This window comes from Equus przewalskii, chromosome 15 (assembly GCF_037783145.1).
Source record: "Equus przewalskii isolate Varuska chromosome 15, EquPr2, whole genome shotgun sequence".
NCBI lineage: Eukaryota > Metazoa > Chordata > Mammalia > Perissodactyla > Equidae > Equus > Equus przewalskii.
In genome coordinates this window covers 38,436,064-38,462,739 of record NC_091845.1, presented here as the reverse complement: position 1 = coordinate 38,462,739, position 26,676 = coordinate 38,436,064, and the positions used below count along the sequence as shown (strand labels likewise).

General features: G+C 56.5%; 5 protein-coding genes and 1 long non-coding RNA gene across 23 annotated transcripts in view; 2 read left to right on the top strand and 4 right to left on the bottom strand.

Moving 5' to 3' along the window:
* Positions 1–132: 132 nt before the first annotated feature.
* RASSF1 (Ras association domain family member 1) lies at positions 133–9,283 on the bottom strand. 6 transcript variants are annotated; one of them, XM_008529833.2, is made up of 7 exons: positions 8,852–9,253; positions 6,838–6,944; positions 6,099–6,388; positions 2,472–2,576; positions 1,990–2,287; positions 1,750–1,865; positions 133–1,077 (listed from the first exon to the last, which is right to left on the bottom strand). In XM_008529833.2, the coding sequence occupies exons 2-7, from the start codon at positions 6,917–6,919 to the stop codon at positions 931–933; spliced, it is 1,038 nt and encodes a 345-aa protein (XP_008528055.2). In that variant the 5' UTR covers positions 6,920–6,944; positions 8,852–9,253; the 3' UTR covers positions 133–930. The 6 variants fall into 6 exon arrangements, with proteins under 6 accessions (XP_008528055.2, XP_070431054.1, XP_070431052.1 ...); XM_070574953.1 differs by having other exon boundaries at positions 5,458–6,388; positions 8,852–9,133; XM_070574951.1 differs by lacking the exon at positions 8,852–9,253 and adding an exon at positions 7,085–7,225.
* Positions 9,284–9,360: 77 nt separating this feature from the next.
* ZMYND10 (zinc finger MYND-type containing 10) lies at positions 9,361–14,515 on the bottom strand. 8 transcript variants are annotated; one of them, XM_070574946.1, is made up of 12 exons: positions 14,379–14,515; positions 12,884–12,992; positions 11,950–12,066; positions 11,775–11,828; positions 11,517–11,654; positions 11,328–11,416; positions 11,135–11,235; positions 10,645–10,817; positions 10,281–10,406; positions 10,072–10,193; positions 9,826–9,951; positions 9,361–9,737 (listed from the first exon to the last, which is right to left on the bottom strand). In XM_070574946.1, exons 2-12 carry the CDS (start codon positions 12,953–12,955, stop codon positions 9,662–9,664), a joined length of 1,194 nt encoding a protein of 397 aa, XP_070431047.1. In that variant the 5' UTR covers positions 12,956–12,992; positions 14,379–14,515; the 3' UTR covers positions 9,361–9,661. The 8 variants fall into 8 exon arrangements, with proteins under 8 accessions (XP_070431047.1, XP_070431046.1, XP_008528066.1 ...); XM_070574945.1 differs by having other exon boundaries at positions 14,338–14,450; XM_008529844.2 differs by lacking the exon at positions 14,379–14,515 and adding an exon at positions 13,255–13,911.
* CYB561D2 (cytochrome b561 family member D2) lies at positions 13,565–20,649 on the top strand. 5 transcript variants are annotated; one of them, XM_070574959.1, is made up of 6 exons: positions 13,565–14,564; positions 16,529–16,714; positions 17,525–17,730; positions 18,465–18,616; positions 19,090–19,127; positions 19,802–20,649. In XM_070574959.1, exons 3-6 carry the CDS (start codon positions 17,684–17,686, stop codon positions 20,303–20,305), a joined length of 741 nt encoding a protein of 246 aa, XP_070431060.1. In that variant the 5' UTR covers positions 13,565–14,564; positions 16,529–16,714; positions 17,525–17,683; the 3' UTR covers positions 20,306–20,649. The 5 variants fall into 5 exon arrangements, with proteins under 5 accessions (XP_070431060.1, XP_070431059.1, XP_070431061.1 ...); XM_070574958.1 differs by lacking the exon at positions 13,565–14,564 and adding an exon at positions 16,099–16,265; XM_070574960.1 differs by lacking the exon at positions 13,565–14,564 and having other exon boundaries at positions 16,529–17,730.
* NPRL2 (NPR2 like, GATOR1 complex subunit) lies at positions 14,566–17,905 on the bottom strand. The gene is made up of 11 exons (XM_070574950.1): positions 17,635–17,905; positions 17,052–17,143; positions 16,783–16,951; positions 16,543–16,651; positions 16,041–16,177; positions 15,853–15,950; positions 15,694–15,730; positions 15,482–15,575; positions 15,289–15,406; positions 14,868–15,010; positions 14,566–14,782 (listed from the first exon to the last, which is right to left on the bottom strand). The coding sequence occupies exons 1-11, from the start codon at positions 17,710–17,712 to the stop codon at positions 14,715–14,717; spliced, it is 1,143 nt and encodes a 380-aa protein (XP_070431051.1). The 5' UTR covers positions 17,713–17,905; the 3' UTR covers positions 14,566–14,714.
* A 645-nt stretch (positions 20,650–21,294) lies between the features above and the next one.
* On the bottom strand, positions 21,295–26,539 carry TMEM115 (transmembrane protein 115). The gene is made up of 2 exons (XM_008529838.2): positions 24,769–26,539; positions 21,295–22,078 (listed from the first exon to the last, which is right to left on the bottom strand). The coding sequence occupies exons 1-2, from the start codon at positions 25,617–25,619 to the stop codon at positions 21,874–21,876; spliced, it is 1,056 nt and encodes a 351-aa protein (XP_008528060.1). The 5' UTR covers positions 25,620–26,539; the 3' UTR covers positions 21,295–21,873.
* LOC139075929 (uncharacterized) overlaps positions 26,277–26,676 on the top strand; it is a 51,756-nt gene continuing 51,356 nt past the window's right edge. The window contains exon 1 of one of the 2 annotated variants that reach the window (XR_011526916.1): positions 26,277–26,397. This is a non-coding gene — a long non-coding RNA (uncharacterized lncRNA). The remainder of the gene's footprint in view (positions 26,398–26,676) is intronic. The other variant, XR_011526917.1, reaches the window with a different exon arrangement.

Genomic DNA, 26,676 nt, shown 5'->3' with positions numbered 1-26,676 from the left:
AACTCCACATCCTTCAGAAATTGGTCTCATGGTGACTTCGAAAAGGTGCTCTGTGAGCTTGTCCATCACCCATGGCAGCCACTGGCATGAGGGGCAACTACATCTGAGGGCCCATAATAAAGAGTCCAAAAGTAGAGAGAATTCTTAAATCTTTATTCAGCCAATTCTCTCAGGCCCCAGGCCCTGATGATGACTGTCACACCCACCCCTTTCCCCACAGGAGGCATTCAGCTGAGGCCACAAAATATTACATACATTCACACACATTATCAAAAATATCCAAGGGAAAGACCCTGTCTTTGATTGGCAAACAAGGCACGGACCTGGGCCAGTGCCCACACTCACACAAACCCCAGCCCAGGGACATCCTCCTTGGAGGAGGCACTGAGGCACTGTGAGCCAGCACTCCCTGATGCCAGGTGTGTGAGGAGTCTGAGGGCACTGTAGAGGGCAACCTAGACTCTTCCTTGATGCCTGCCTTATCTTGAACACCCACCCTTAGCTCTGATAGGGGTGTCCTGAGACCCCATCTAAGTCTCAAAACATACAACCTTTCCCCATAGATGAGGGCCCTCATCCCTGCAAACATGACCCTATTCCGTTTGTAAGATCTCCAAGATTCTCCTGAGACCACTAATTAAGGAGACTCTGTCTGCTCTACCCCTGCTGCAAGCCTGGAGCAGCTTGCCAGGGCAACCCTGGCCCACCATGACCCAGTACATGAAGCGCAGAAGGGTCCAGAGCAATACTCTGCTACACCCACTGGTGGACACAGGGGGCCAGCTCCTTCACTGTTCTCTGGCTCGTTCCCTCAGCAAGAGAGGGCCTCCATGCACACTCATTCCTCAGGCCACACGGGCCCTGTCACACTCACACGGCATGCCCTCGGCGCTGCCTACTCTCCTCCTTCCACCCAGGGGTTATAAGAGGTCACCCCAGGGGGCAGGCATGCAGGGCCTCCTGGATCTTCTGGCGACAATAGGAGTACTTCTGCAGGATCTGGCGGAGGTGTTCTTCTTCCTCCCGCTGCAGGATGCGTAGGAAGTTGTGTAGTTCAGGCATGCTGAAGGCGTCCCACTGGAGGGGGAGAGGGAAGACATAGGCTGTCACAGTCATGGCCAAGCCAGCAGGCCCTCCCCAGAAAAGATCAGCACATCATGGTCACACAATTAGGATGGGACTTTCTAATGTTAGCTTCTTGTCTGAATGGTCTGTGCTAGGTTTCCTGACGACAGACCGTATAGAAGATGGGCCTCACAAAGTAGGGCAGTCACTTTGCAGACAGGCAACCAAGCCAGATATTCTCCAGTGACCTGTGGACAGGTCATGCCCGCACTCTTGAGTCTAATCCTACTCTACAGACCCAGTACCTTGCAGCTGGAAAGTTTCTAGATAAAAAGTCCTAATGCCTGAAGTGGGGGCCTCCATTATGTCCTGGGCCTACCTGTGTGGCTTTGATCTAGCCTGGGATCACCATGCTATCAGATGGACTCCTGCATCTCCTGAGGACTTTCCCCAATGGGAAAGAGCAGAGCACCAAAACAGTTCTTCCTGGCTTCTTGGGGCAAGTCCTAGACCTTGGCATGAGAGCCGTGAAGCCTTTACTCTAGCTACGAGGCTCACATAGTCCTGGAAAGGCTTTGCAAGGCTTGTCCTCCAGCCCCATTCCTCCTCCAAGTATTCCTGTAGCTGTAACCCACTAGCCTGGGCCAGTGACCACCAAGAAACTAAGGAAGGCTGTGTACTCACGTTCACCTCCCCAGAGTCATTCTCCTTCAGGACAAAGCTTAGGGCTTTCTCATTGGGCCCTGCAAGGAGCCGCAGTCGCAGGGGCTGCTCATCATCAGACAGCTTCCGGAGGTACACTGAGGGCCAGTCAGGGGGAAGAGAGTATTTGATTGGAGTCAGGCCCAACCCCCTCAGCCCCTGCATGCACAGGTGCATGCATATATACCCTCACACACAGGTGGGGTGGGGTAGAAAGCCCACCTTGGCCATGGCGCTCAGCCCGCTCAAAGAGTGCAAACTTGCGGGGGTCATCTACCACCAAGAACTTGCGCAGCAGAGCCTCAATGACCTCGCGTGCCCGTGTGCGTGACAGCACATGCAGGTGCTTGACAGCATCCTTGGGGAGGTAGAAGGAAGTGCGGCGCCTCACAGCTGTGCCACGCCCTGGGCCCCGCCGGGCATCCTGCAAGGAGGGTGGCTTCTTGCTGGAGGGCACTGAGACAGGGCGCACTAGCTTCAGTTGAACCTTGATGAAGCCTGTGTAGGAGCCATCCTTGTTCTGAAGAGGAGAAACCAAACCATGACTAGGTTCCAGGTGAGATGGAACAGATTCAGGCACTGCCAGTCCGCTTAAGGCTAGGCTGGGTGTGACTAAATCACTGCTTGTGCCCAACCTTTGGGTATCAGGCACACAGCTGGGTTTCTGCCTCTCCCCCCACCCCCTCCCTGAGCTGTCAACTCACCAGGCTCATGAAGAGGTTGCTGTTGATCTGGCCATTGTACTCCTTGATCTTCTGCTCAATCTCAGCCTGAGAAAGGTCAGGTGTCTCCCACTCCACAGGCTCGTCCTGAAAGATGGGCCAGCATGGACATAGGGCCCTTAAGGAACCCATCCTGCTGCAATGCATGTCACAGGCAGGGAGGTGAGCCCTGGGTGAGCCACTCTGAAAAAATGGCCTCTGGGGCAGCCTTTGGAAACTGACAAAAAAGCTCGAGGCCTGATGAGAAGAACCCATCACTGCTCCTGGTTCTGTATGCTACGGGTGAAGACAGCAAACGCAGAATCATTTGGCTTCTCTCTGCCACCTGCCTGGGGCCTCCTCAACATCAGGTGAGGCCCTAAAGATATCTTAAAACCAAAGCAACTGAAGGCATGAGGCCAGGGACCAGGAAATGATGGGGGACTCTGAGGAGCGGCTCTTGTTTACAGTTAAACCACCTCTCAACTGCACAGCCTGATCCCAGCACCCTAGTTGGGTGGGGTCAGGGTCTGTCCGGGAGAAGGCAGCTACTTTGCCACTCTGCCCTGACAAAGGGCCAGGACGCACTGCAGGGTGAGAGGTGTAAGACCTGGTGCACACCAGGAGCCCAGCCACCAGTGGGCAAGAGGAGAAGGGCCACCTCTACAATGTCAACACCCCTTGGTGGGGGACTTGGGGCCAGCCCTGCATGTCTCAGACATAGTGAAGCATGTGTCTGCCACTGTGACATGCCATTTGATCTTGACTCAAGTTACACAAGAGGCAGTGTTAGGCCAGGCTCCAATCTGCAGAGTTGCACAGGCTGCCTCCTGGTAGAGCCTGTCCCACAAGGTCCAAGCAGGTAGGCTTCTGCACGTCCCCCTTGCTGTCTGGAGGTTTAGCCCAAAGATTTTAGCTCCACCACTTAGCCCCTCCCCCAGTCCTCCAGGGACTGGATTCTTGTTGGAAGGGTGGGATATGGACCAGGGTAGCCAGGGCTCTGAATTAACTTTTTTCTGCCAAACTCCCTTGGTCCCATTGCATCAGCCTTACTTCCTGTTGACGTCAGATAGGCCCTAGTTGGAATGGGAGTGTCACAGACACAGCTGAGATCATTGCTGACCAATGCTTTGCCCCAGGGGAGTTCTCACCAGAAGGTCTCCTGCAGAATAACCTTGTGCCCAGCTCTGAGCTCAGGACAACCTGAGTTTCTCCCTGACTGCTGCCTTGGAGCCCCCTAAGCTTAAACCATCTGATGGGGAACAAGGAGGACAGATGAGGGAGTAAGGTGGAGTTCACGACCTTTTAGCAGCATGGTCTTCACCTAGAACCTGCTGCTGTTCAGCAGCCAGCAAGTACATGGCACTGAGGACTGAGGCTGGGGCCTCACAGGAAAAAGGTATGGGGGAGGGGTGGTAACGGAAGCCTATTTACTTCCTCAAGTTTGCAAAGGCCTCCTGGATGGAGGAGAGCATTGAGAAGTGAAAACTCTAGCAGAAACCTTGTTGGGGACAGTGGGAAATCCTGTAAGGCTGGTAAGAACAAACAGTGTGGGCTCTGGAAAATAGGGGACCCGGGGGTAAAATGAGCGCTGGAGGCTGGGAATAAAGGGTGGATGTGTTTGTTCAGGCCCAAGGAGAGGGCTTGGTACAGGAAAGAGTGCCTCAATGGGAAGGAGTGCCAGGATGGGAGGGATGCTAGGGGCAGGAGGAAAGCTGAGCAGACTCTAGTGCCAGGGCAGGAACGAAGAGAATTCTGTTTACAGAGCAGGTGGGTACAGGGATGACAGTAACTTATTCCCCTTCCTTGTAATGGCTCTGAGCTCCAGCCTGGGAATGAGAAAACTTGCTCCTCTCTCTTCCCTTCCCTGGTTATCCAGGAGCCCTGGACTGGGATGCAGTGACCTTGGTTCCAGCCCCTTCCTTTCTCCAGGTGCACCTCCCTCAGTATCTTTATTCATAAAACAAGAGACTTGGACTGGTGGCACTGCACATAAAACAAGAGACTTGGACTGGTGGCACTGCACTGTCCTACCAGGATTCCAGAGGGAAGAGTTTCCTTTTCTATTTCCAAAGCTACCTGCTGGAGGAGGAGTCTAACAGCCATCCCAAAGGGATGCACAGCAGGACCATGGAATTTCCCTCCTCCTGCAACAAAGCAACCCACCCTCCACTCTGCTACTGTCCAGAGTGACTGATGGTTTTATTTTACATATACCTTGGGACTCTCTAGTCTCTTTTTTTTAAGATTGGCCTTGAACTAACATCTGTTGCCAATCTTTTTCTTCTTATTCTCCCCAAGCCCCCTGAGTACATAGTTGTATATTCCAGTTGTAGGTCCTTCTGGCTCTGCTATGCTGGACGCTGCCTCAGCATGGCTTGATGAGCAGTGCTAGGTCTGCGCCCAGGATCTGAACTGCGCCCAGGGAAGTGGAACACGTGAACTTAACCACTTTGCCACAGAGCCGGCCCCCCTAGTCTCCTTTTCAATTGGTTAGGGTCTTGTGGTTTTCTCCACCTTTCCAAAATGGAAAAAGGCTCCCGTCTGAGTGACACAGAGAGAGTCCCAGGGATCCATATTCAAACACTGCACCCAAGCTACGGGTTCAGCTTTTGAGGTATAAAATTTTCATCTAAAGAATCACCCACAACTCCCTCTCCTTGGCGCATGCAAGGAATTCTGCCCCATTGCTGCCAGGTATACTGAGCTTCACGGTCCCCATCTCTTTTTCTTGACGCCCTGGCCAGGGTGCTCTCCTGAGGTGTACCACATCCAGAATAATTATCTGAGGCTAGTGGTCACACTCATGGCACACGGCACAGGGGTCTTTGATAATGGGGACACTTAGGAGACTCCAAGAGGCACAGCTACTCCAGCACCACACTTTATAGTCTGGATTAGTAACCTCGATCTCTCTTGACCCCTCTCAGGGCATTTTACAATCTAGCCTTCCCTGCCTCTTGTGAATAAAGTGCTCCTGGATGCTTACAATCCAAAACAAGGCTTCCTTCCCATACAGTCCCAAATCCCCTTTCTCCAGGTTCATTCCAATTTTAGTGCTGCAGAAGCGAGTACTCTAGTCCACTCCAGACAGGGAGTCGGAATCCTTCACATTCCAGCAGCTGGTGACAGGCCAGGACGGGCAAGAAGTGGGGACTCAGCTGGCTCCATCTAGGAGTGTATATGCAGGAGCCCGGACCTTCATTCGCCTTTCTCCTAAACACACTTCTCAATTCCCGGCGAGGACTCCTCCTCCTCCACTTCCTCCTCCTGGTCCCCCAGAGAGGCGGTGGGAGCGGCCCGAACGCGGAAATTGAAGTGCTAGTCCAGGCTGCGCAGTAGGCTTTAGTCATAGGTGGATAATGCCCGTCCCTGGTCAACCCCAAGGCACGTAGCTGCTTCCCCTGGTTCAACTGGTCTGTGACAGAGACAGCAGGGAGGCCTCGGCACCCAGTACGAGGCGCTGGGAGCCCCATACACGGTTCCGCGTGCTGGCCCCAGGCCGGTCCTGGATCTACGCTGACGGGAGGACGGGACTGCCCACAAACTCTGGACACGGCAACTTACCGGGGAGGGGCAGGGTTCCAGCGACTGCCCCCGGCCCGCCGCCCGCACACCCCCGGCTCCCACCTGGTCCCGGCGCGGCCTCCGCGCCAGCGAGGTACGCGCCGTGAAGTACTGCTCGAGCTCCGAGTCCGAGTCCTCCTGGCTGCAGTAGCCACTGCTTGTCGTGCTGCTCCAGGTCATCTCGAAAGAAGGCGTCCCTGCGTCCGCCTCGCCCATTGCCGCGCCCGCCCGCCAGCTCCCTGAGTCGTGTGAGCCGGTAGCCTCCAACCACCGCCCCAGGCGCGTGTGCGCGTGCGCGCGCGTGTCAGTGTGCGCGTGCGCCGGGACCAGTGTCCGTGCCTCAACCGTTAACACTGAAACGTAGACAGCCAGGATCTAGCTCTCGTCTCATTGGGGGAGGAAAGCCGGAGGGCGGGGTCACACACGCCTCGCCTCTAGGAATGATCTCATCGCCTAGGCAGTTCAGCTCAGCTCAGCCTCACAGGAGCTAACCCGCCTCCAGTTGGGCACAAGTGAGAGCGTGTGCGCATGTGCTCCAGCGTGGCCACAAGACCGGATGCGGAGCTGTGCGGAAATTGCACCCGCGGAGAGCCCGGGCGATTCCGAGCAGTCCGCGCCGAGTCGGCACGCCCCGCACCTATTCGAGCCCGCGCACGGAATTAGCTACTGTCTGCCGCAAGGAAATCCGCTATTAGAACGCCCATTGCGTGTAATGCCGGGCGGTCCTAGGAACGTCAGCAATGTGTCCCGCTCGTCTGCGCGTCCCTGCCTCGCCCATACGTCCCCCGGCCCCCCGGCTCACCACGTTTGTGTCCCGCTCCAGCGCCGGTTCCCATCCCAGGTCCCGGGGCCCGCAGCAGTCCAGGCGGACGAGCGCGCGGCATCGGTAGTGGCAGGTGAACTTGCAATCTGCAGAGAGGCCTGACCGTGAGGCGGAGGAGCCCCAGCTCCAGCTCAGAGAAGCGTCCCGGGGACGGAAGAGAATCCCCAGGGTGCAGGCCGTTGCCTGCCAGGCTCTGCATGACCGGCCTTATCTCAGGCCCACTTACCGCCCACTGCTACACACAGATTCTAGTGTTGGTCGCCCTGCGTCTGGAACCTCGCGGGAAGGCTTCAGGCGGTTAGGGATCTAGGCCTGCTCAACAGTTGGATCTCTAGCGCCTAGCGCAGAACTTCCCTCTTCCGCATTGTCAGCCCCCCTTCCTCCGCCCATTTACTTGAAGGGAAAAAACCAAAAATCTTTAGCCCATGTCCCCTCTAGTTCTCATGTCTTATTCTCCTCACACCAAAACTTATCAACTCTGGTCTACGTATACTCTTAATTCCGTGCCTTCACTCTCACCTCTACCCATTCCAGTCAGGCTTGCCCCTCCCTCCAGGAAGCTGCCCTGGTCAGAGTCCTCAGCAACCTACTGCACTGCCGAATCCGGCAGTCCCTTCTCCATCCTCACCTCTTCAGCATCGTTTGATGCTTGCTCCCCTTGGTTCCCAGGGGCTCCCACTATCCCGGTTTTCCTCCCACCTCCCTGCAGCTCCTGCTCAGTTCTTTTGGTTCTGTCTCAACTTCCAGATTTAAAAGTGGAGTGTCCGAGGCTCAGTCCTGATCACTGCCCTCCTCTCTGTACACTAACCTATCCCAGGTCCAAGGCTTCCATGACTCCCCTCAGATCAAATCTATGTGTCACTATATTCACTTTGATGTCTAATAGACATTTCAACCCAAAATGGCCACAATTTAACTCACTTTTCTTCCACCTCACCCTACCCTCACCAGAGTTCATCTCAGCAAAAATCATTACTATTTTCACAGTTGTTTGAGGCAAAAAACGCATCCTTGATTCCTCCCTTGTCTTTGCCTCTGACACACACCCAAATTGTCCTGTTTTTCATTTCCATGGCCACTTTATTTTTCTTTGGGAACACTGCAATGTCCCAGACCTTGTTCGTGCTTTGTATTGTGTCACAACTCCCGTTCCTCCCAGCAGAATTCAGGACAGACTCCTGTACTGGATGAGAGGGTCTCCATACCCACACAGGCCTGGGACACCTTCCCTAAATTCCTAAATGGGCCAGAGCATGATTCTCAACCCAGGATGTACACTATAATGATCAGTGTTTAAAAATCACTAATACACTCATATACCCAGTGACTGATTCAACAGGTCTGAGGTAGAGTCCGGGCACAGCGGTTTGGAGGGCTGTAAAAGCATCCCAACTGATTCTAGCTGATTCAGTGGGAGAGCAACCTCTGCTTGCTGGTGATTCCTGGGAGGGCAGAAGGGCTGCTAGTGTGTGGCTGTGTTTCATATTTTAACACCTGGTTGACTGGGCCTGCAATAGGTATTTGCTAAATAAAGACAACAAAATTCCTGCTTGCAGGGGGCCCACCCAAGGTTCTAACTTTTTCCAGGCCCCCTCCCATAGGTGGGCAAATTCCCTTCACCCCAACGATTCTGGAGAGGACACAGGTGAGTGAATCTTTAGGAAGGGGCAGGCCTGGGAATGTGGACTCTGAGACTGGTATGCATAAAGCCTTTCTCAAGAAGGGCCAAGTCACTTTAAAGAAATGTGAAATCAGTACCTTGTTTTTCACAGGCAATAACCTCTGCCCAACTGTGCCCCAGACGCAGGCAGAACACAGCAAGGATATAAAACCATCTGCCCGAATTCTCCTCCGCGATGGGGCAAAGATAACGGACCTGGTCAGCAGGGACCATCCCTAACTCTACCCCCTCCGTCGCAACTTGACCCGCAGCGACAGTGCTGCCCCTTGGCCGCCGGTTTGGCTCTCGCCAGCGCGCGGGGCCGCTACTCACGCGCGCACTGCAGGCCCTTGCGCACGACGCCCCAGATGAAGTCGCCGCAGAGGTCGCACCACGTGTGCGTGGCGGGCCCCGCAGGCTGGAAGCGGTGGCCGCGGCCTGGGACCAGCTGCCTCGCTGGGTTGCGCGCGGTGCCCGGCGCGATGCGCAGCGCGTTGGCGCGCTCCAGCCGGGTGCGGCCCGGGCCGGCGCGCCGCTCGGGTGTCAGTTCTCGCAGCTCAATGAGCTCAGGCTCAGCGGACATGGCCCAGTCGAGCCCGGACTCCGGCCGGCTCTGGGCGCGAGCAAGCGCGGAGCGGGCGGGGCTGTGGGACGGCCTCGATGCAGCGCCGCCCCCGGGGTCCAGGCAGAGCGGCGGGAAAGAGCTGAAGAGAGCGGCGCAATGGAAACCTGTGTGCGCCCGCGGGCGGAGTTGGGGGGCTAGGGCGCGGTGTCCCCGCCCTCCCTTTCCTCCCCTCCCCTAACAATGACGACGACCGCAAAGGACCACGCGGAGACAGGCATGTTTCTGGAGGCCAGCTTTACAGTGTTAGAGGAAGAGGGTCCCCACATCCGGCCCTGGCCCTCGCCCTTGCCCTCCACCCAGGCCTCCTGTCTAGCTTGCTGAGGCAGCGCCCTCAGCCTACCCGCCGGGTCGGGCAGGAAGCTGGGAGCGCTTTGCTGGGGGAGATAGGTTAGCAGCTCTACCCTCTCAGTGTGTTCACCACCTGGGAGGCCAGGGCTCTGGCAGAGATCCCTAGGTTCAGGGGCACACTCTGGGTGGGTTGTATGGCATGGATGGTCGTCCCTCAGCAGCTGCAGCCTTCACTTGGCTCTGTCACCCTGGGCTGCCAGGACACAAGCCTTTCCATGCTTCTCCCAGTGCTTGACTTGGCACTCCCTGCAGGCAGGTGGCCAGGTGAGGATGCAGTGCTTGTAGGGGGTATAGGAGTGGGGCTTAGGGGTCCAACGTCCTAGGATACCCTCACCTGCAGCAATACCACTCATTCTGGCATCGTGAGCAGCGCTTGGAAGCCTCTGCACTGCAGTAGGCACAGCGGGGCCGTTCTGGAGCTACTGCCTCTAGCACATCCAGCCTGTAGGTCTCAGCCCACCTGGGGAAGCGGTCAGGAGAGCCTGGCTGGGCCTGGCCAGTGGGAGCACAGGAACACCCCTGCCCACATCCAGGCCTTCTGCATCCCTTCCACCCCTTCTGCCAGCTCAGCAGGCCTCACCTTCGTGCCTGCAGCCGCAGGTCCTGCTCTGAGGGGCTGAATACATGCCGCAGCTGGTACTTAGCAATAGCTTGCCACTTGCCTCTATTCTCTCGCTCTAGTCGCTCCCAGATTTCTGGGATCTGGGAGAAAGAACTGGAGAGTGTCAGGGAGAAGCTGGCAAAGTGGGCAACTAACTTCCTCTGAGCAACTAAATTCCTACTGCTGACCTGTTCCAATATCAGATCCTTCTTAGGGGGCTGGGGTTCAGCCAGGGCCAGCTGGGTCAGGAAACTCTGCAGGTCTGCTAGGTTGGGCAGCTGGTCGAGCAGCGTGTCTGTGAGGAAGGCCCGAAGCTGCAAGGGTGTCCAGGGGAGGCCAGTGTGAAGCAGTGCTGACCAGAGGGTCAAGGAACACAGAGGGCCTGGGCTAGGCTGGACTGAGGGTGCCTGAGGAGCCCATGTCCCACTAGCTGTTGTGTCACCCAAGGGCTCAAGGTCTGGAAAGAGGACTGGGGCTGAGAAGAGTGGGCAAAGACAAACAGCAGGGATGGGGTAGGACAGTGCTGAGACTGGTGTTGGAGGAGTTTCCTACCTTGAGTAGCTGTCCCTTGGCAAAGCTTGTGAGGCAGTAGCGGGCCCGGGTCTCGGGGCTTAGCAGCAGGTTGTACAGGGCAATCCAGACCTGCCCGTCCAACTTGCTCAGCTTTTGCTGCTCTGAGGGGGCCACTGTCTGCCAACGGCTGCCCTCAAATTGCTGCAGCTTGCCTGGGGAGAGGAACCAGCACACTGGGTGCAGGCATTGCATATACTTTGAGTGAACCAGCTGCATGGTCTGGAGGACTGACCACTGCCTGGGCACAGGACTTGCCCAGGTTGGAGTGCTGCTTGCTCTATAGCAGGGTGAGTCCTTGGTAGTGGACACAAAGGCCTTGCCTGCTGCAAACCCAGGCCTAGGCCCACCTTGGGTGAGGCATCCTGGTATCCTCTGTGGGTTAGGGGCAGAGCTTGTCTGCCTGTGCGTAAGCTGCCCACCCCCATCAATCCTGGAAGATGTCCTCGAAGCAGGTGGGGGAGGACCTTACCTCCTTCCCGCCGGCTCCAGGGACTGTGCTCCAGCAGCTCTACCAGGAGGCAAGGCAGGTTGTGGGTGCTGAGCATGCGGCTCAAGGTGCTCAACGAAAGGCTGAGGATGGGGGTGGAGAGAGGTGAGCAAAGGCTACAGGCCCAGGCTTCCAGCCCTCCACTGCAGGCCCCAGGCCCAGCAGGGATGCCCACCTGTCCACACAGTCTGTGATGTAGCGTAGCACTGAGAGGGCCTTCAGTGCAATCTCAAATTCCATCAGCTCTGCCTGCTTCTGCAGCTCCTGGGGGGCCACATGGTGCTCAAGTTGGCCACCCCCTGCCTGTTCAGGCCTCAGGGAGCCTACGGCTAGCCCATGCCAACCCCAGGGAACCTCAGCCCACCTGCATAGGAGTGCTGTATCGGGACTCATCATCCTCAGGGGGGCCACTGTCGCCACTCCGGGCCACCAACAGAGTCAGTTTGCGGTGGCAGTAGTCCACTAGGTCCAAGACAGTGTCCTCTGCTGACTCACACACCTCCTGGGAGGCAGGAGCAGGAGAAACATTCTGTCTCTGATGCCCTCCCCATACAGACACAACCCCCCTTGCTGCCATGTCCTGGCCTGGGACAGTAGCCTGTGGGCAGGGCTGGTGCCTCACCTTGTGGAAGAACACTGTCTCCAGGAGGTTGATGATGGAGGCCTCATGGTGTACCTGTCAGATAGAGGACAGTGACCAGGGCTGCTGAGGGAGGGATAGGGGCTACCAGCTATCCTCTGCAGTCCAGGGCTCTCTGAAGTGGTGGGTGGGAGGGTGACCCAGGGGCCTAGCTCACCACCATGTATATGGGAAAAGTGTTCAGGGGCTTGAAGTCCTCCAGCCTGCACAGCACAGGGAACACTTTCTGCTTCCACATCTCCACTGCAATCAGCTCCTCCACCAGCACTGGGATCTTTGAGGGGGAGGGAAAGGACAGGAATGAGGTTGGCCTACCTTGGCCTGGCAACCCTCCCATCTCTGGCTCAGCCCAACCCAGCTCTCCCTAAACTCCCCTGGGGCCCTAGACTCTCCCACACCCCATGAGGACCTTCCTAACCTCTTTCCTGCATCTTAGACCTTCATTTCCAGCTGCCCCCGACATCTCTGTGGGGACATCCCTCATGCTTTCTGTGACTGACCCTTGCCTTGTTCACCAGGCTGCCTTGTTCCCCCTGCACCTACACGCTTGTCCCCTCTTCCGCCATCCAGGTGTCCCTCTCAGGTTGGCTCTCTATCTCATGTCCTCCCTCTTGTCCCTGTCCGCTGGCCTTCCAAGGCTCTTGTGTGCCTTGGCCTTACCCTTTCTCAGGGCCCTCCATAGTGCTCTATTCCTACCCCACCCTTCAGTATGGAGTTCCACCTTTTCCTTGGAGAGGAACACTTTTGTCAAGTGATATCTCAGGTCATCTGCTGGTGCCGCATCTTGGCTCATGTTCCAGCCAAGCCAATCCCTGATTTCTAACTCCCTCTCTCTTGTGTTGGGAAAGCTGCCTTTTTTCTTGCCAAAGTCCTACCCCCACATCAGTGGAGCCCCTCTGGCCTTACAGTCTATTCAAGAATGGCTTTAGAACTTGGGCTCTCCCCCTGCAGCCTAGGTTGTTCTAGGATCCACAACTATCTCCCTAATCAACCCATGTCCCACATCCAGGTGCTCCTGAGGGGTAGAGTGGTGGGGTGGGGGCTGGGGGTGGTGTGGGAAGGCAGAAATCCTGCCTGTCACCCCAGCGTACCTTCCCATGGGTGACCAGCAGCACCTGGATCGGCTCGCCCTGGCTGGCCGTGGCATCAAGAATGGCCTGCATGTTCAGCTTCTCCAGGTTCTCATGCTGCTGGTTCCACCTGCTCCAGAGGGGGTGTGTGTGTGTGTGGATCTGGGTGCACATGTGTGCAGTAGGAACGGGAGGGGGAGCTGGGTCCTACTGAACCTAACCTGATCCTGAGCGGCCAGAGGGGGCTCAGGACCACATACGCCTATCTCTGAGAGCTCTGACTCCCCACCTGGAGGCCCCTCCATACTGGGCAACCCCTCCCTCCAATGTCAGGCCCACCTCAAGGACTCTGACTCCATGACTCCACCAGACCCCTGACTCAGCTGCCTCACCCTCCGGAGCCCATCTCGCGCAGCGGGAAGCTGCGCAGTCCCAGAACCAGCACGTCAGCCTCCCCGGGCAGCAGCAGCTCCAGGTCGCCCATGTCGAGGCCCAGGACAGAGAGGGGGAAGGCGGGGTTCGGCTGACCCCGGGCAGCAGCCGGCGCTGCGGTGAGGGTGTTGACACGCTCGGGCACGACCGTCTCCTGCGGGGCCGAAGACTGAGACCCGACGGTTGAGGAGCGGTTGGGGCGCGTGGGTCCTCGCCGCCATGGAAACGGTTAGCTCGGCGGGCGCCTGCGCAGTACGGCCTGGGCCCGCCCCCACCCGCGGCGAGCGCGGGGCTGGGCCAGCCCCAGTCCGCCGCTCCTGCCAGGCTGCGGGTAGCAACCCTTTTTGGACTCCTGGAGTTTTCTCCCTCACAACTCACAACTTTCTGCGGCTCAAAGGTCTTCCCGAGTCCCAGACGCCTGTGGCCTAGTCTCTTTCTTGGGACGCACGTCACATCGTCCCGCAGAGGGATGGGGTCATCCCGCCCCCGACCAGCTCTTCCTGCAGTTGTTCCGGCTCGGCCCAAACAGATGCTCCTCTCCGTGGCTTCCTCGCTCCACTGTTTCTCGCGCCCAGTTCCACCTCTTGGCTCTACCCGCGAAATACTGCACAGGGCCCACAACTCTCCCTCTTAATTCAGGCTGCTATCACCTCTCATGAGCTAACTGCTGTGGCCTTTTTACTGGACCCATTTTCTCTCTGACCCTCCTAAACAGCCAGGAGTTTTTAAAAGATGTGCATTAGATATCATTCCCTAGTATGAGGGTGACTCCATGGCTGCCTCTGGCCTTCAAAAACTATGTACAAAGCAGGTGAACAGCAGCTCTGCAGCATCAGACTCTTGCCCTCTCTCCTACCTCAGGAGTTCATTTCTTGCCTCTCTCCCCCTTGCCTCCTATGTTCCAGACCCACGGGCCTCCCTTGGGTTCCTCATACATCCCAAAGCGGTTTTTGCTTCAAGGCTTCTGCACCTATTTCCTTTGTTTGGAATACTCTTCCTCCTTCAGCGCTCAGTTCAAGTTACCTTAGCGAGGCCTTCCTTACCCATTTAATCCAGAGCACCTCCAGCTCCCATTCCAACTCACTTTTCATCACAGCTTCCTCATTGTTTCTTTCTGGGTGTTTGTTTCAGTTTATAGTTAGCAGGCACATTTACTTGTCCGTTGTCAGTCTTTCCCACCAGATGGCGCTCCAAGGCGCCAGGACCATGGCTACCTATCTCATTCATTGATGGTTCTCCGTGGCTGGCTCAGAGGCGGTACTCGATAAAGGTAGGTTGAAATGGATGACTTTATTTACAGAGGTGAGGGTCAACCTTGAGACAATATGGACTAGTCTGCTGGTCTAGCCCTCACGCACCAGGCAGAGCTTAGCAGGAGAGAGAAGCCACAGCTGTGTGCCGGGTCCAGTCCCAACCAGCTTCACTTCCAGCAGATGATGATGTTCGGGTCGTTTTCCAGCCGTTCATCCAGCTCATGGTAGCTCATGCCTGGGTGGGGTGGCGGAGGTGAGGTCAGTAACCTTGGTTTGGCCACCCTGCCCTGACCTACCTCAGCTGTCCTGTCTGCCTCTACCTGTCTTGCAGCAGATCTCATCGTAGCTGTGGCAGCCTGTGTAAAGCCGGGCAGGGTGGCTCCGCTCCTCCCGAGACACCCGCACAGGATACTTCTGTAGTCGCCGGATGAGGTTCTTCATAAGTCCAAACTGGATCAGCTTCCTGAGGTGGCAGTCAAGGGAGAGAGGGGTGATGCCCTGGCCAGGTCTCCTTCCAGCCAGGCCAACCCTTTCCTGCAGTCTCCCTTGCAATTTTGTCTCAGTGACCAGACTGGTCTCCAAACCTGTCACCTCCAGGAAGCCTGTCTGGACTAGCAGTGCCACATGATTCTGCTCACTGAGAATCTTGGGCTTCCTCTCTGACCCAGGGCTCTGGGGAGACATAGAGAGTGTACCTGCCCTCAGGCAAACCCGTCATGCCCCAGGGGATCCCCCTCTGACCGTTCATCAACACGCTGCAGCTGCTGGGGGTGGCGGCCAATGAGGTCTCTCACAGTAGTGCCAGGGCTCAGGCTGCAGTACAGCTGGAACACATCTCGGAGACTGGCCCTCTTGTGCCCTGTAGGCACCAGGGGTCAGCTTTCCAGGTGGCCCTGCCCTCCCTGAGATGGCCTCCCCCAGACCCCACCACTACCTTGCTTGGTCACGTATGACAGACACGCCTCCTGCAGGGACTTGTCATCTACCAAGTCTTGGACCTTGGGTGTTGGGCAGTACACATTGGAGTACTGGAGGGTAGCAGGAGGCACAGTGGTAAGAGTGAGGGGCTTGGAAGTCTGATACAACCCCAGTCTGGCCCAGCCACATGATCCACTCTCCACTTAACCAGACCCCAGACTCACCCACCTGGAGGATGGAGACCAGTGTCACAACGCCATAGTACCTGAGGGACATAGTTGTTCTCAGCTTCTGATAGCCATTGCTTTCCCAGCCCCCACACTCAGGGCCCCTGGGCTCTTCCCTGGCTGGCAACCCTATTCTGGACGTGACTGTTGCCCCACTCACAGCAGGTTCTGGATGGCAATGCGCACCAGGTTGAGCTCCACATCTGCCTCAGCCGAGATCTTCTGGACGTGGCGGAATCCATCAATGTAGGGCAGGATCTGGGCAGGGCAAGGCAGGGTCAGTAGGGGTGGGATGATGCCAGGGCTGTAGCCAGTCCCAAGTGATGATACCCAGGCGGGCTGGCATACCTGTTGTGTGGTGAGGTCCCACTGTGAGTTGAAGAAATCCTCCTTGTCCTTGGTAAAGACAGGCACATCATACTCCTGGGCCACAGGAGGGTCAGGCCGCTGCTCAATCACTTTCAAGTGGATGGTGTTGGACTCATCTGCAGGGAGCACCACCCATATCCTCAGTGCCATCTCTTCCAAGAGGCCCTCAATTACCATCCAGCGCTCCCAGCACCCTTCAGGCAGGCAGGTGGTAGGGTCAATCTTCCCCTTTTATTCAGAAAGAGACTGAGGTCCAGAGAAGGGAAGAAATATGGCTAAGGAGCAGAGTTGGAGAGCTCTGCTCGCCTCCCCATCCCAGCCCCATCATGCACTGGATCCTGGACATCATCAGCCCAGCTCATGGCTATTTCCTGGCCAGAAATCTGTTCATGAGTCTTGTCCTTGGCTGGGCTCATCTTCCCCTGCCACTTTCCCATCCCTCCTCTACCCCTCTGCTGTCCTTGCAGAGGCTGGGCCATACCGATGGGCAGAGTGCACCGGCCTGAGGCGTTTAGCTCCTCTAGCAAGATGGTCATGATGGGCACCAACTTCTGCTTGCTCTCCTCCGTGGACACAAAGCTGCTCTCTAGCTGGATAGAGGATGGAAAGCATGGTGGGCACACCTCAGTACCCCTGGCTGGCATTTTGCTCTGGTAGGTTCGCAGGTCTGGAGGACTTTGGGACATGAGAACACTTCCCCCAAGCCCATCGTGTTGCCGACCTCCAGTGTGGTCAGGTAGCCAGCCAGCTTTTTGACGATGGGCTCAAGGGCACACGTCTTGGCCTGGGCATCACACACGAAGCCTAAGTTGAAGAGCAGGGCGTTGCGGCTGTACTTCTTGTGCTCGATGCACACAGGGCAGCCAATCAGTTTTTTCTCCATAGCTGTGCTGGATGGGGGAAAAGAGGTGGGAACAGAGTCAGGTTCTTCTTGTCCCCAAGCCTGTCCACTCCTCCTGGGGCCCCCCCACCCCCCAGCTAGAGTCTCACACAGTGATGAGCTTGTTCTGCAGCTCTGGTTTGGTAATGATGTACACCTGGACTGTGTCAAACAGCTCCCGGGAGATGAAGTCCTCAGGGACCTGGGGAGGGGAGTGGCAAGAGGTCCCTTAGTGGTCCTTGAGACTACGCAGAATACACAGGGTGACCCCCAAGGCCTAAGCCCTCTTCTCCGGCGTTTCTCCTCTGTCCCATCTACCCAGGCTACTGCTACTTTGTGTTTCCAAACACATGCTCTTTTCACCTGCCTCCTGGCTTTTGCATATGCTGTTCCCTCTACCTGGCACACACTCACCTAAATTCCTATGCGTCCAGGGATACTAGTGGACCACCCATCCCCACCTCTCCCCTACAGCCTCATTTCCCACAGTCACTGCCATGTGATGGTTGTTTGCCCCGGCACACCGGGAGCCGGGGACCTGGTTCTGACTATCTTCTTGGTTCACGATTCTCCGTGAATGAAGGAGTGGCGTGCCCGCGTGCAGCAAGGGGATCCACCGCCTCCAGGCAGCCGACTGAGCTCCCGAGAGCGACCCTCTCCCAGCCTTCCCAGTCCCGCGAGCCCAGATGGCACCTGATAGGTGATCTTGGGTCCCAGCGTGGGATGGAACTCGCTGAAGAATATGCATTCGATGCGACAGCCGCTGCCCATGGCGCTAGCGGGGCCCAGGTCTGTAGCTCCAGGCGCTCCGACCCCTGGGAACACCTGTCCGAAACAGCCCAGAAGTCTGGGCCGCCGGGTCACTCACGCATGCGCACTCTCACACTCATGAAGCCGTATGCTCAACAGCGCCTGCGCAGCGCGACTCGGCGGTGTGGCCGGGGGGGGGGGGCGGGGGGGCCTCGTCCCAGGATGTCCGGGTGGGGAGACGTCGCACCCGGAAGGGAAGCGGCTCCGCGACGCAGCGGTGGCGCGCGCAGCAAAGCCCTGAGTATCCCGTTTTCTCGGGAGGAAACCACTGCGTCGGGTTGGCGCTGCGGGTGAGACACGCGAATCCCTATCGTATAGGGGCAGCATGCCAGCGGCATGTGGGGAGGCTGTGCGCGAAGGGATTCACGGTGTCATACGGCCACAGTTGGGAACTACAATTCCCATAGTACTTCACGCTCTTCCTGCTGGCTCTCCCGCCCGGCGACGGCGTGGTGCACGCTGGGATTTGTAGTCTATTACATGGCCTTGTGCCTCCTACCTGGAAGGTGGGCCAGTGATCAGTGTCAGTTCACATGCGGGGACACGCTGACAGGACGCCGGTCTTCGAGCATTCCTGGTGCCTGTCTTGGTACTGTTCCTTCCTACCTTAACTTCTTGGAAGGGGGTGGCATTCCTGTCCTGCAACCCTTGTTCCAGTGAGAGGAGGGGACAGTGGGCACCTGAGACCCTTGCCCACTCTGTTATGCTTTCAGGCTACAGCCACCGGCTTGGTTGACCATGGCCCTTTCTGTGGAGACCGAGTCGCACATCTACCGAGCTCTGCGCACTGCCTCTGGGGCTGCTGCCCACCTTGTGGCCCTGGGCTTCACCATCTTCGTGGCTGTGCTTGCCAGGCCTGGCTCCAGTAAGTAGAATTCATAGCTGACATCTGGGAAGGAAAGTGCCACTTTTCTTGGGAAGCAGGGGCAATAGGAAGCTTTGGGCCTGAGTCTTGGAAACAGGCCTGGCTGGCTGAGGGACATGCTATGCTGGAGAGATAAGGTGGAGTAGATGGTTGTGGGGGCTCTGCCAGCTTGGCCAGGTCTCTACGGAGTACCTGGCTTCTCCTTCCTTGTCTTGGTCTGCACTTGGTTGCCTCTTGCAAAGTGTTAGGGGAAGGGAGAAGGACTACTGGAGGAGTGGCAAAGCATGGCCTCTGATCTAGGGAGGGACGAGGAAGAGGACAGGTTTGGGATCAGCTTGTTGCAGCAAGAGGGGGCTCACATTTTGCCAGCATTTCCTTGGACAATGGGCTGCCCATTTTCTTCAGCCTTTAGGGACTGGTGTGGCTGGGTTCTCCTTGCCTCAGCCTCACAAGGCCTCCTCTTCTCATTCTAGGTCTGTTCTCCTGGCACCCTGTGCTTATGTCTCTGGCCGTAAGTAGTGGGCCTGGCCAGCTCTTAGGGGTGGAGGGAGCATAAGTATGGGTGGTGGCCCTGGCAGCCTCTGAATCCTTATGGACACTTGATATCTATTTGGAGAGACGGGATGGATTGGAGGAGTTGCATGCTCCAACTCCTGCCCATGGCATATATTCCAGACTTGAACCAGAGTATTCAAGATCCAGGGCAAATGGGTGGGGTTTGTCTAAGCACAAAATGAGGCTTCACCCACATATAGGCAGGAAGCTTAGAAAATGCATTTGGGTGTACCTGTGTCCCTTTTACCTTAATTTATAGTGATGTATCTAATTTTCCCTGAAACTGTGCACCCACGTGATCAGCTCTTGCCAGGAAATTGTATTCAGTCCCATGTCAGGGAAACAAAGCTTGTGAATAATCATTTATAACTTCTCAAACTTTGTGTTTGCTGGGTAATGTAGCAGAGATGACATTTCAGAATAGCACCTAGGAAGAAGTGTGGAGAGGTGCCTCTCGCTGGTTACTCAGGGTCCTAGATGGAGTTCTCTAATCTTGCCCCACCAAATAGATACCCTTGTCAGTGGAGAGAAAATGAAGGGGAATCTTCTCAGATTGTCTGGCAGCTTAGGTTATCTTAAGCCCTTTTCTGGGCAATGCCCTTATTTAGTTTCCTGTCCCTGTCTCCCCAGTTCTCTTTCCTGATGACCGAGGCACTGCTGGTGTTCTCTCCTGAGAGTTCGCTGCTGCGCTCCCTCTCTCGGAAGGGCCGAGCACGCTGCCACTGGGTACTGCAGTTGGTGGCCCTGCTGTGTGCACTGCTGGGCCTGGGCCTTGTTATCCTCCACAAGGAACAGCTTGGCAAAGCCCACCTGGCCACATGGCATGGGCGAGCAGGGCTGCTAGCTGTGCTGTGGGCTGGGCTGCAGTGCTTAGGCGGGGTGGGGCTGCTCTACCCCAAACTGCTGCCCAGATGGCCCCTGGCAAAGCTCAAGCTGTACCATGCCACTTCTGGGCTCGTGGGCTACCTTCTGGGTAGTGCCAGCCTCTTGTTGGGCATGTGCTCACTCTGGTTCACTGCCACAGTCACCGGTGGGGTCTGGTACCTGGCCATGCTATGCCCTGTCATTACCAGCTTGGTCATCATGAACCAGGTGAGCAACGCCTACCTGTACCGCAAAAGGATCCAGCCGTGAGCTCTTCCCAGCCTTGGGGAAGCCTGGATTTGCCCCTCAGTGTAGGAGCTGGGGCAGGGACCTTCTGGACTCTCTCAGCTGACTAGGTCACAAGTAGCCCTCAGGCACTGGGGCAGTCAGGGATGGGGCCCTGTGTGTGACATCTTTGCTTGCTCCTCACACTGGAGTGCCTCCCCTTTCCTTCTCTATCATCCCAGAGAAGCCTATGGATCATGTGACTGGATGCAGTTGGGGTTGCAAGACTGCCTCCCCAGCAACTGAACTCATACTTGTACTGGTATGTCCAGAAATTACGGACAAGAAAAAAATAAAAAAGTGACCGAAAATACTGGATGGGAAGAATACCCCAGAGTTGGGAATAGTTCTTGCTAATGCGATCAGCATGAAGAAACAGGCAGCTGGGCAAGATGGGGACCCCTCTCCTTGGCTGCTCACTGAGAGGCTGAAGTTCTCCCAACACACAAGCCCTCAGGATTTGGCTGCTGTGCGTCCTCGGCAGGCCCTAGGGGCTGTGAATGGTACAGCTGTGTGTCCTTTCAGTCTCCCAGGTGCTCACTGTGCTGGAGTCTCACCACCTTAGTCTGTGGTGGTTATATCTGGAGAATGACAGGATGGGAACCAGGGATGGGTTGTCTCCATAGGTGTCAAGCACTGAGCACTGTCTTGAAGGTGAGCCATGGATAAGAACAACTCCTTATGAGACAGAGGCCTTCAAATGTTACATCTTCCGGGCACGGCCTCCCTGACTGGGGGACTGGAGGGAGAAAACAAGTGAGGATCTGAGGTGATAGCTCTGGGAAGGCTGCTTGACAGTGGGCATGTGGTCGGGGGGTGGGAGGGTGGGCAGGGAAGACTGGGGGCAATGGGCTTCTTATCCAGCTGGAGTTGCCATGGGGACTGAGTCCTTGAACCTAGAGTAAAGTCCCTAACTTTGTAGTTGAACATGATGAGGGGGCTGCACAAGGTGGTCTGACAAAGCCCAGGAGCCGTACCTCAAAGAACTGCTTTATTGATACTGCGAGGCTGGGCTTGGCTGCCCACTCAAGTGGTCCTGTAGAAAATACCTGGAAGCTGTGGCTATTCTGGCTCAGAAGCAGCCATGGCCACAGCAGAGGGACTCAGGAATCTTGATATGAGCATAGTCTTTCTGGGGGTGGGGGGGGATGCACAGCCCTGCACTGGCTGGACCCCCAGAATGTTTTTGGCAAATCCCTTGCCTTGGCTCAGGGCTCTCGGCAACCAATTTCAGGCATAAGGGCTGGCCCAGGAGCTGTGGCACCAGTGTCTCTGCAGCCACTTGCTTGGGGCTGCCTGCTGAGATACAGTCTTACCTCAGGTGGCCTGGGCTGGCAGATGCCTCAGAGGCCCCATGCCTGGCATAGTGGTTGTCTGGACTTGGAACCAGGTAGCAAGAGTCCTGGGTAGTGTTGGCGAGAAATAGCAGAAGGCTGTGGAAACCCCTAGCATGCCTTCTTCCCTCTCCTCAGAGCAGTCAGTGCCCTGGAGTAGCTGAGAGGATGTCAAGGGGGGCTTGGGAGAGGAGGTGCTACACTCAAGGTGGTTTGGAGTTACAGCTTTGGAGGAGCAGCCTCGAAGGTGATCAGGCTGGATTCTGGGGCAGCCCCCTTCCCTGGGAGTGTGGGGGCCTTGTCTGAGGGCAGGGGGCTGTCCACCTTGGCCCCAGCCTCCTCTTCATCGTCGTCCATGCTTGGCCAGATGGACTGGTCCTCTACTCTCTTCAGCCGCTCATTGAGGGCCTTCAGGGCCAGTTGCCTAGGGCCAGAGGAAAGATGACAGGTCACTCTAGGCTTGGACTTGGCTCATGCCCTGCATTGTTGCCCCATGAAGCTGATTCCCCTTACCCTCATACTTCTATGTGTTCCCTTTCTCCACGCAGGGCCCAGGGCTCCCCGGGGATTGGATTAGGGCCTACTCTGCCATCAGAATAAGGACCAAAGGCTATAGAACCTTCCCTCCATAGCTGGAGCACCTTCAGGCTGAGAAGGCTGGCTGGGTGTCTGCTAGACTGCCCACTAGGCCAGCCCCAGGAATGGTTCTGAGGCTTAAAGGTGAGCAGAGCTGGTATCCAAGTGCAGACAGGTGGAAGGGCAAGTGAGTTTCTGCCTGGGCACTGAAATCACATCCAAGGAGAGGGTTATTACTTCCCCCCTTCTTATTAGGGATGCCTTGAGCCTCCTGGCAAGGCTGTGTAGGGAAGGCTGGAACTCAGGCACCTGCCTTGGCTCTCAGTGTGGGAAGCAGGGCGACCTTGGGTCAGCCCACCCCTCCTAACTGACTCTAATATTCTCCTTCCTAGAAGAATCTCCAAGGCCACCAGGCCATGTGTTACAGCAGGGACACACTGAACGCTTGCAGGAAGAGAGGAAGGAGAAACAGGCCATGTGGTTGGGGTGCAGGCTAGAAACTACTGGTTGGCAATATCCTTGGAGGCAGATCCTTGGACACCCTACTCTGGGGGGAGGTGGGAAAGTGCACTAGAAGCAGGTATATACATGCACTTGGGACCCTGGCCCACCAACAGGTGGAATGCCCATGCTGCCAGTAACACTTTCAGTAGTGGCCACTGTGGACCCCTTATGTCTCAACCTCTCCGTGCCACCAGTCTGGGGGGTAGCCCATATAGCCTTCCAAGTTCAGCAGAGAACTAAAGTCTCCACCACGCCAGGGAACATGACAGGAGAGGCAACAAGGACACAGGCACAGAAAACCCTGTTACACTTCCACCCTATCCTCCAGCCTGGCACATGGCAAGTTGGCATAGACGGGACAGTCCTTCCCTGCTGCTATCCAGGCTCCCATCCTGGAGATTCCCTTGTTAATCCTATCTAAAGCCTGCCAAGGCAGAGAGGCAGTGGCATGCTAATCACTTCCTCACAAGGATCAAAAATAGGAAACCCTGCCTCCCACTACTAGCAGCCCTTTGGGTTTGGAAGTGGCATGCAGCCAGATGTCAAACTGTTTGGGGGAGTAACCCCCACCCCCAAGTAAGCTAACAACCACAAGACTATGCCAAGAACCCACCTCCTGATACCCCCTCACCCCCACACCATCCTCCCTCCACCTATCCATTTTCTTGGCCCTGGGCAGAAATGTTTTTGAATGTTCAGCCAATTCTAACAATGCAAAACTTCTCACTGGAGGAAGGCCACCACTGTGGCCTGGCTCCACCTGAATAGCTCTGAAAGCAGCTCAGTTCCTACCAGTCCCAGACGTCCTGGCCCCATCTCCTCCACCAGCTAAAGTTAAGACAGACCTCCGTCTTTAGGACTCTTTAACCATAGAGATACAAACTGTAGGGCCCAGAATTATGGCCTGAAGCATGCTGTGTGTACTTTTAGACACCTGCCACCTTGGACCATAGTAATCTGTGGCCCTTTCCCAGCTGGAAACTCCTTTAAGAAAAGCATGTGTCCTACACTCAACTCCACAGCTCTAATGGAGAGTAAGCACAGGCATAACTCAGCTGAATTCATAAAGCTGCCCGTCAAGAACCCATTTCACAGATTAACACAAGCAAGAGCCTTTGGCAAATGAAGGAAGTAGGAACAGAGCTTGCTCCCGATTTCACCAGTCAAGTAACTACCTCAAAAAACCTCAAGAATAATGTTGGAAACGGAGCTGTAAAGGCTACGTTGGTGAGTCCACAGACCTGGGGGGCATGAGGAAAGTAAGAGCTGGATTAAAAAAGATCTATCCTGCCCTGGCCAAGGTGTGTCCAGTGAATAATTCAGCCAGGACTCCTGATGGTGCAGATGGCTTGGTTTACAGATAATGATAAGGTCGTCTCCACTCGCTGGTGTGGTCAGCAGTCTCCCTTGGGTCATGTGGCATGTCCCCTGGGTTTGGTGACACATTCCTGCTGGAGGGGCGGGGTTAAGTCTAGTAAGACCCCAAGCTTCCCTCTCAATAAGTGGCAGAGAAGCACAGCACCTGAATTAAGGCCCAGGAAGAGGACATGGTTCAGCATCTGGAAATTGCGGTGGCCTAAGACTGCTTCTTAAGCATCCCAGATCGCCTTTTCTGTCTCTCCCTCTCAGGGGAAAAAGAACCAGCAAGCTGTTTCTGGCTTCCACAAGCCCAGTATCCAGGATTCTGAGATTCTGAGACATGGCCAAGGTTATGTGTACCCGGTTTTTCCATTAGCCCTCATACAGCACCAAAAGAAACTAGGCATTTCTTGAAACTTGTTAAGTGGCCTGATTGGTGAGAAAAGCACGTTTCACCCCCTAATGTTGGAAAACACCTACTGGAGCCCAGCTACCTAAATAAAAAATGCTGAGTTCCTCAAGGCCACAAACTGGATTTTACCTCTGTCTGAATCTGCCCCAATGCCTGACCCTAGGCTGCCCGCCTCCATACAACAAGCACCTCAACAAATGGGACCTGACTCCATCAAGAAATACTCTCCTAGCTCAACAAGGTTTCAGAAGATTCCACAGTACCTTCTCCGCTCTGCGTCTTGAGGGTCTGTGCCTGGGAGGCTGATGGTGATGGAGGATGGGGCACCCACATCATAGCGCTTCACTGTCTTCTGGCATATCTTTACCTTCACCAGGAGGCCATGTACCAAGTTCGCCAACAGCCCCACCACAGGCTGCAGGATCTCAGGGAAGAAGGTGGCGAAAGCAAAGTGGTCGGCCATGTCCCCTCGGCCTCGGCTATGGCGCTGGTAGAAGCGAAGATACACCCAGCTGGAGAGCAGCCCAAAGCCATAGGAGGCTAGAGCTGGGCTCTGGAGGAGCGTGGCCAGCCGCAGCAGTAGCAGCAGCCCCAACAGCAGCATGGGCACCACGCTGACGCGCACCTGGGGCACTCGCAGGACCACACAGTCCCCCATGGTTTGCTTGAGTGCCACCAGGACACCACCTAGGAAGCCCAGGGCGCCATGGATGCGGATAGTGAAAAGGTAGACCAAGTTGAAAGAAGCCATGTAGGTGAGGAGGTAGGCGAATGCCCCCAGCAGCCCCACAGACACGTTCACCACTGAGAAAAAGATGAGCAGCTCCAAGGCCCCCCAGAGGGGCTCCAGCAAACGTCCAGCCACCACCACTGTGGCCAGGCTGATGGCCACATCCCACACATGCTGTTCCATTAGCCCATGGGTAGCCAGGGTCCAGATCCAGAAGTTGGGAGGAAAGAGGTAGCCTGGGGTGACCGCCAGGCAGCCCGTGTCCACGGCGAAGGACAGCAGGTAGAGGAATAGTACCGCCGCGCACAGGGCCTTCACCACCACGCTGGCGCTGGCCACGATGGCCCCCAAGTGCTGGCGGGCGCCCGGTAGGGCGCGCTGCATCTTCCTGGCGGGCGTCAGCCTGAGGGAAAGGTCTAGCGGGCTAGGGGCCTCCCCGGGGCCTCGTCCCCGTCCGGCCCCGACGGGAGGCCCGGGTCTGGCCTAGTCACTGGCCTATGGCCCCGGTGAAGGCTCCACTTCCGGTCGGATCGGCTCTGGTCCCAAAGGGCCAAACCGGGCCTGGTCGCGGGGCCGGGGCTTAGGCCCCTCGCCGGGGACCTGAAGGAAAGGCCCTGGGAGGCTTCGGCACGCCTGCCCGCTCTGTCGGCCCCACGCCAGGCCGAACAAGCTGGGGTTGATCTCAGGGTTCGGCCTACTCCATCCACTCTGGGGCCCTACGGTCCGCGCGGGACTGGAGCCTAACTCTGGGCTCGAGTCAGGTCTGGTCGGCTCCGGCTGCCCCGGTCTTGGCCACGACCGTACCTCCTCCCTTCTCTGGCGCCGACAAACAGCTGTGCTGCGCCTGCGCGCCCCAGGCGGCGGCGGGATGCCTTCTGAGTGTTGTTCTTCCGGCTCTGCAGCATGCTGGGACACGGAGTCCTCCGCGGAAGCCTGAGGACAAGCGGCAATCAGCGTTCTGGATAGAACTATAAGTCCCAGAAAGCTGTGCGCACGGGCCGTTCCCGTTGGTGATGAGAAGAGGCTCTGCTTGGGAGTTGTAGTTCTCTGAAACGGTCCCGCTAGGAGGTGGGAGGACGGTGAACAAGCATCGCTGACTTCGGGAAAGCGGCGGGTACCGGTGGCAGCAGAACTGCAGGCCGAATACTTGCTGAATTCCCCGGTAACTGTGGCTCTGTTTGTGTTTGTATATCCGAGTGGGTGTGTCCTTGTGAGCAAGTGTGTGGGTAAGAATGTTGAATGGTCTTGGTGTGCGTGAACTCCCGGAACTTCCGCGATCTGGTGTCTGCTGACCCCGGTTGTGTGGGCGGGGTGTGGGCCTGACCCAGGTTGGAATTCTTGTTCTGCCATTGGGCGGCTGTGTGAAATTGGCCAAGTTCCTGAACTTCGTTGAAACTCAATGTCATGGAAATGACAAGACCTACCGTGAGGGTCCAAGGGG

Excerpts from the sequence above, each read along its gene's own strand:
- RASSF1 (XM_008529833.2), bottom strand. The coding sequence starts at position 6,919 with ATGCCGCGCGCTCGTCCGCCTGGACTGCTGCGGGCCCCGGGACCTGGG. Across the intron at positions 6,389-6,837 it reads TGGAGCGGGACACAAACGTG|TGTTAACGGTTGAGGCACGG; the intron begins GTGAGCCGGGGG and ends TCTACGTTTCAG. Across the intron at positions 1,078-1,749 it reads ATGACTCTGGGGAGGTGAAC|TGGGACGCCTTCAGCATGCC; the intron begins GTGAGTACACAG and ends CTCCCCCTCCAG.
- ZMYND10 (XM_008529843.2), bottom strand. The coding sequence starts at position 13,346 with ATGGGCGACCTGGAGCTGCTGCTGCCCGGGGAGGCTGACGTGCTGGTT. Across the intron at positions 11,655-11,774 it reads AGACAGTGTTCTTCCACAAG|GAGGTGTGTGAGTCAGCAGA; the intron begins GTGAGGCACCAG and ends CCTGCCTCCCAG. Across the intron at positions 10,839-11,134 it reads CTGGAGCCGGCGGGAAGGAG|TGTGCTGGTTCCTCTCCCCA; the intron begins GTAAGGTCCTCC and ends GCCTGCACCCAG.
- NPRL2 (XM_070574950.1), bottom strand. The coding sequence starts at position 17,712 with ATGGGCAGCGGCTGTCGCATCGAATGCATATTCTTCAGCGAGTTCCAT. Across the intron at positions 15,407-15,481 it reads GTCATACGTGACCAAGCAAG|GGCACAAGAGGGCCAGTCTC; the intron begins GTAGTGGTGGGG and ends TGGTGCCTACAG. Across the intron at positions 14,783-14,867 it reads TGAGATCTGCTGCAAGACAG|GCATGAGCTACCATGAGCTG; the intron begins GTAGAGGCAGAC and ends CACCCCACCCAG.
- CYB561D2 (XM_008529840.2), top strand. The coding sequence starts at position 17,914 with ATGTCCGGGTGGGGAGACGTCGCACCCGGAAGGGAAGCGGCTCCGCGA. Across the intron at positions 18,617-19,089 it reads GCTTGCCAGGCCTGGCTCCA|GTCTGTTCTCCTGGCACCCT; the intron begins GTAAGTAGAATT and ends TTCTCATTCTAG. Across the intron at positions 19,128-19,801 it reads CTGTGCTTATGTCTCTGGCC|TTCTCTTTCCTGATGACCGA; the intron begins GTAAGTAGTGGG and ends CTGTCTCCCCAG.
- TMEM115 (XM_008529838.2), bottom strand. The coding sequence starts at position 25,619 with ATGCAGCGCGCCCTACCGGGCGCCCGCCAGCACTTGGGGGCCATCGTG. Across the intron at positions 22,079-24,768 it reads CAAGACGCAGAGCGGAGAAG|GCAACTGGCCCTGAAGGCCC; the intron begins GTACTGTGGAAT and ends CTCTGGCCCTAG.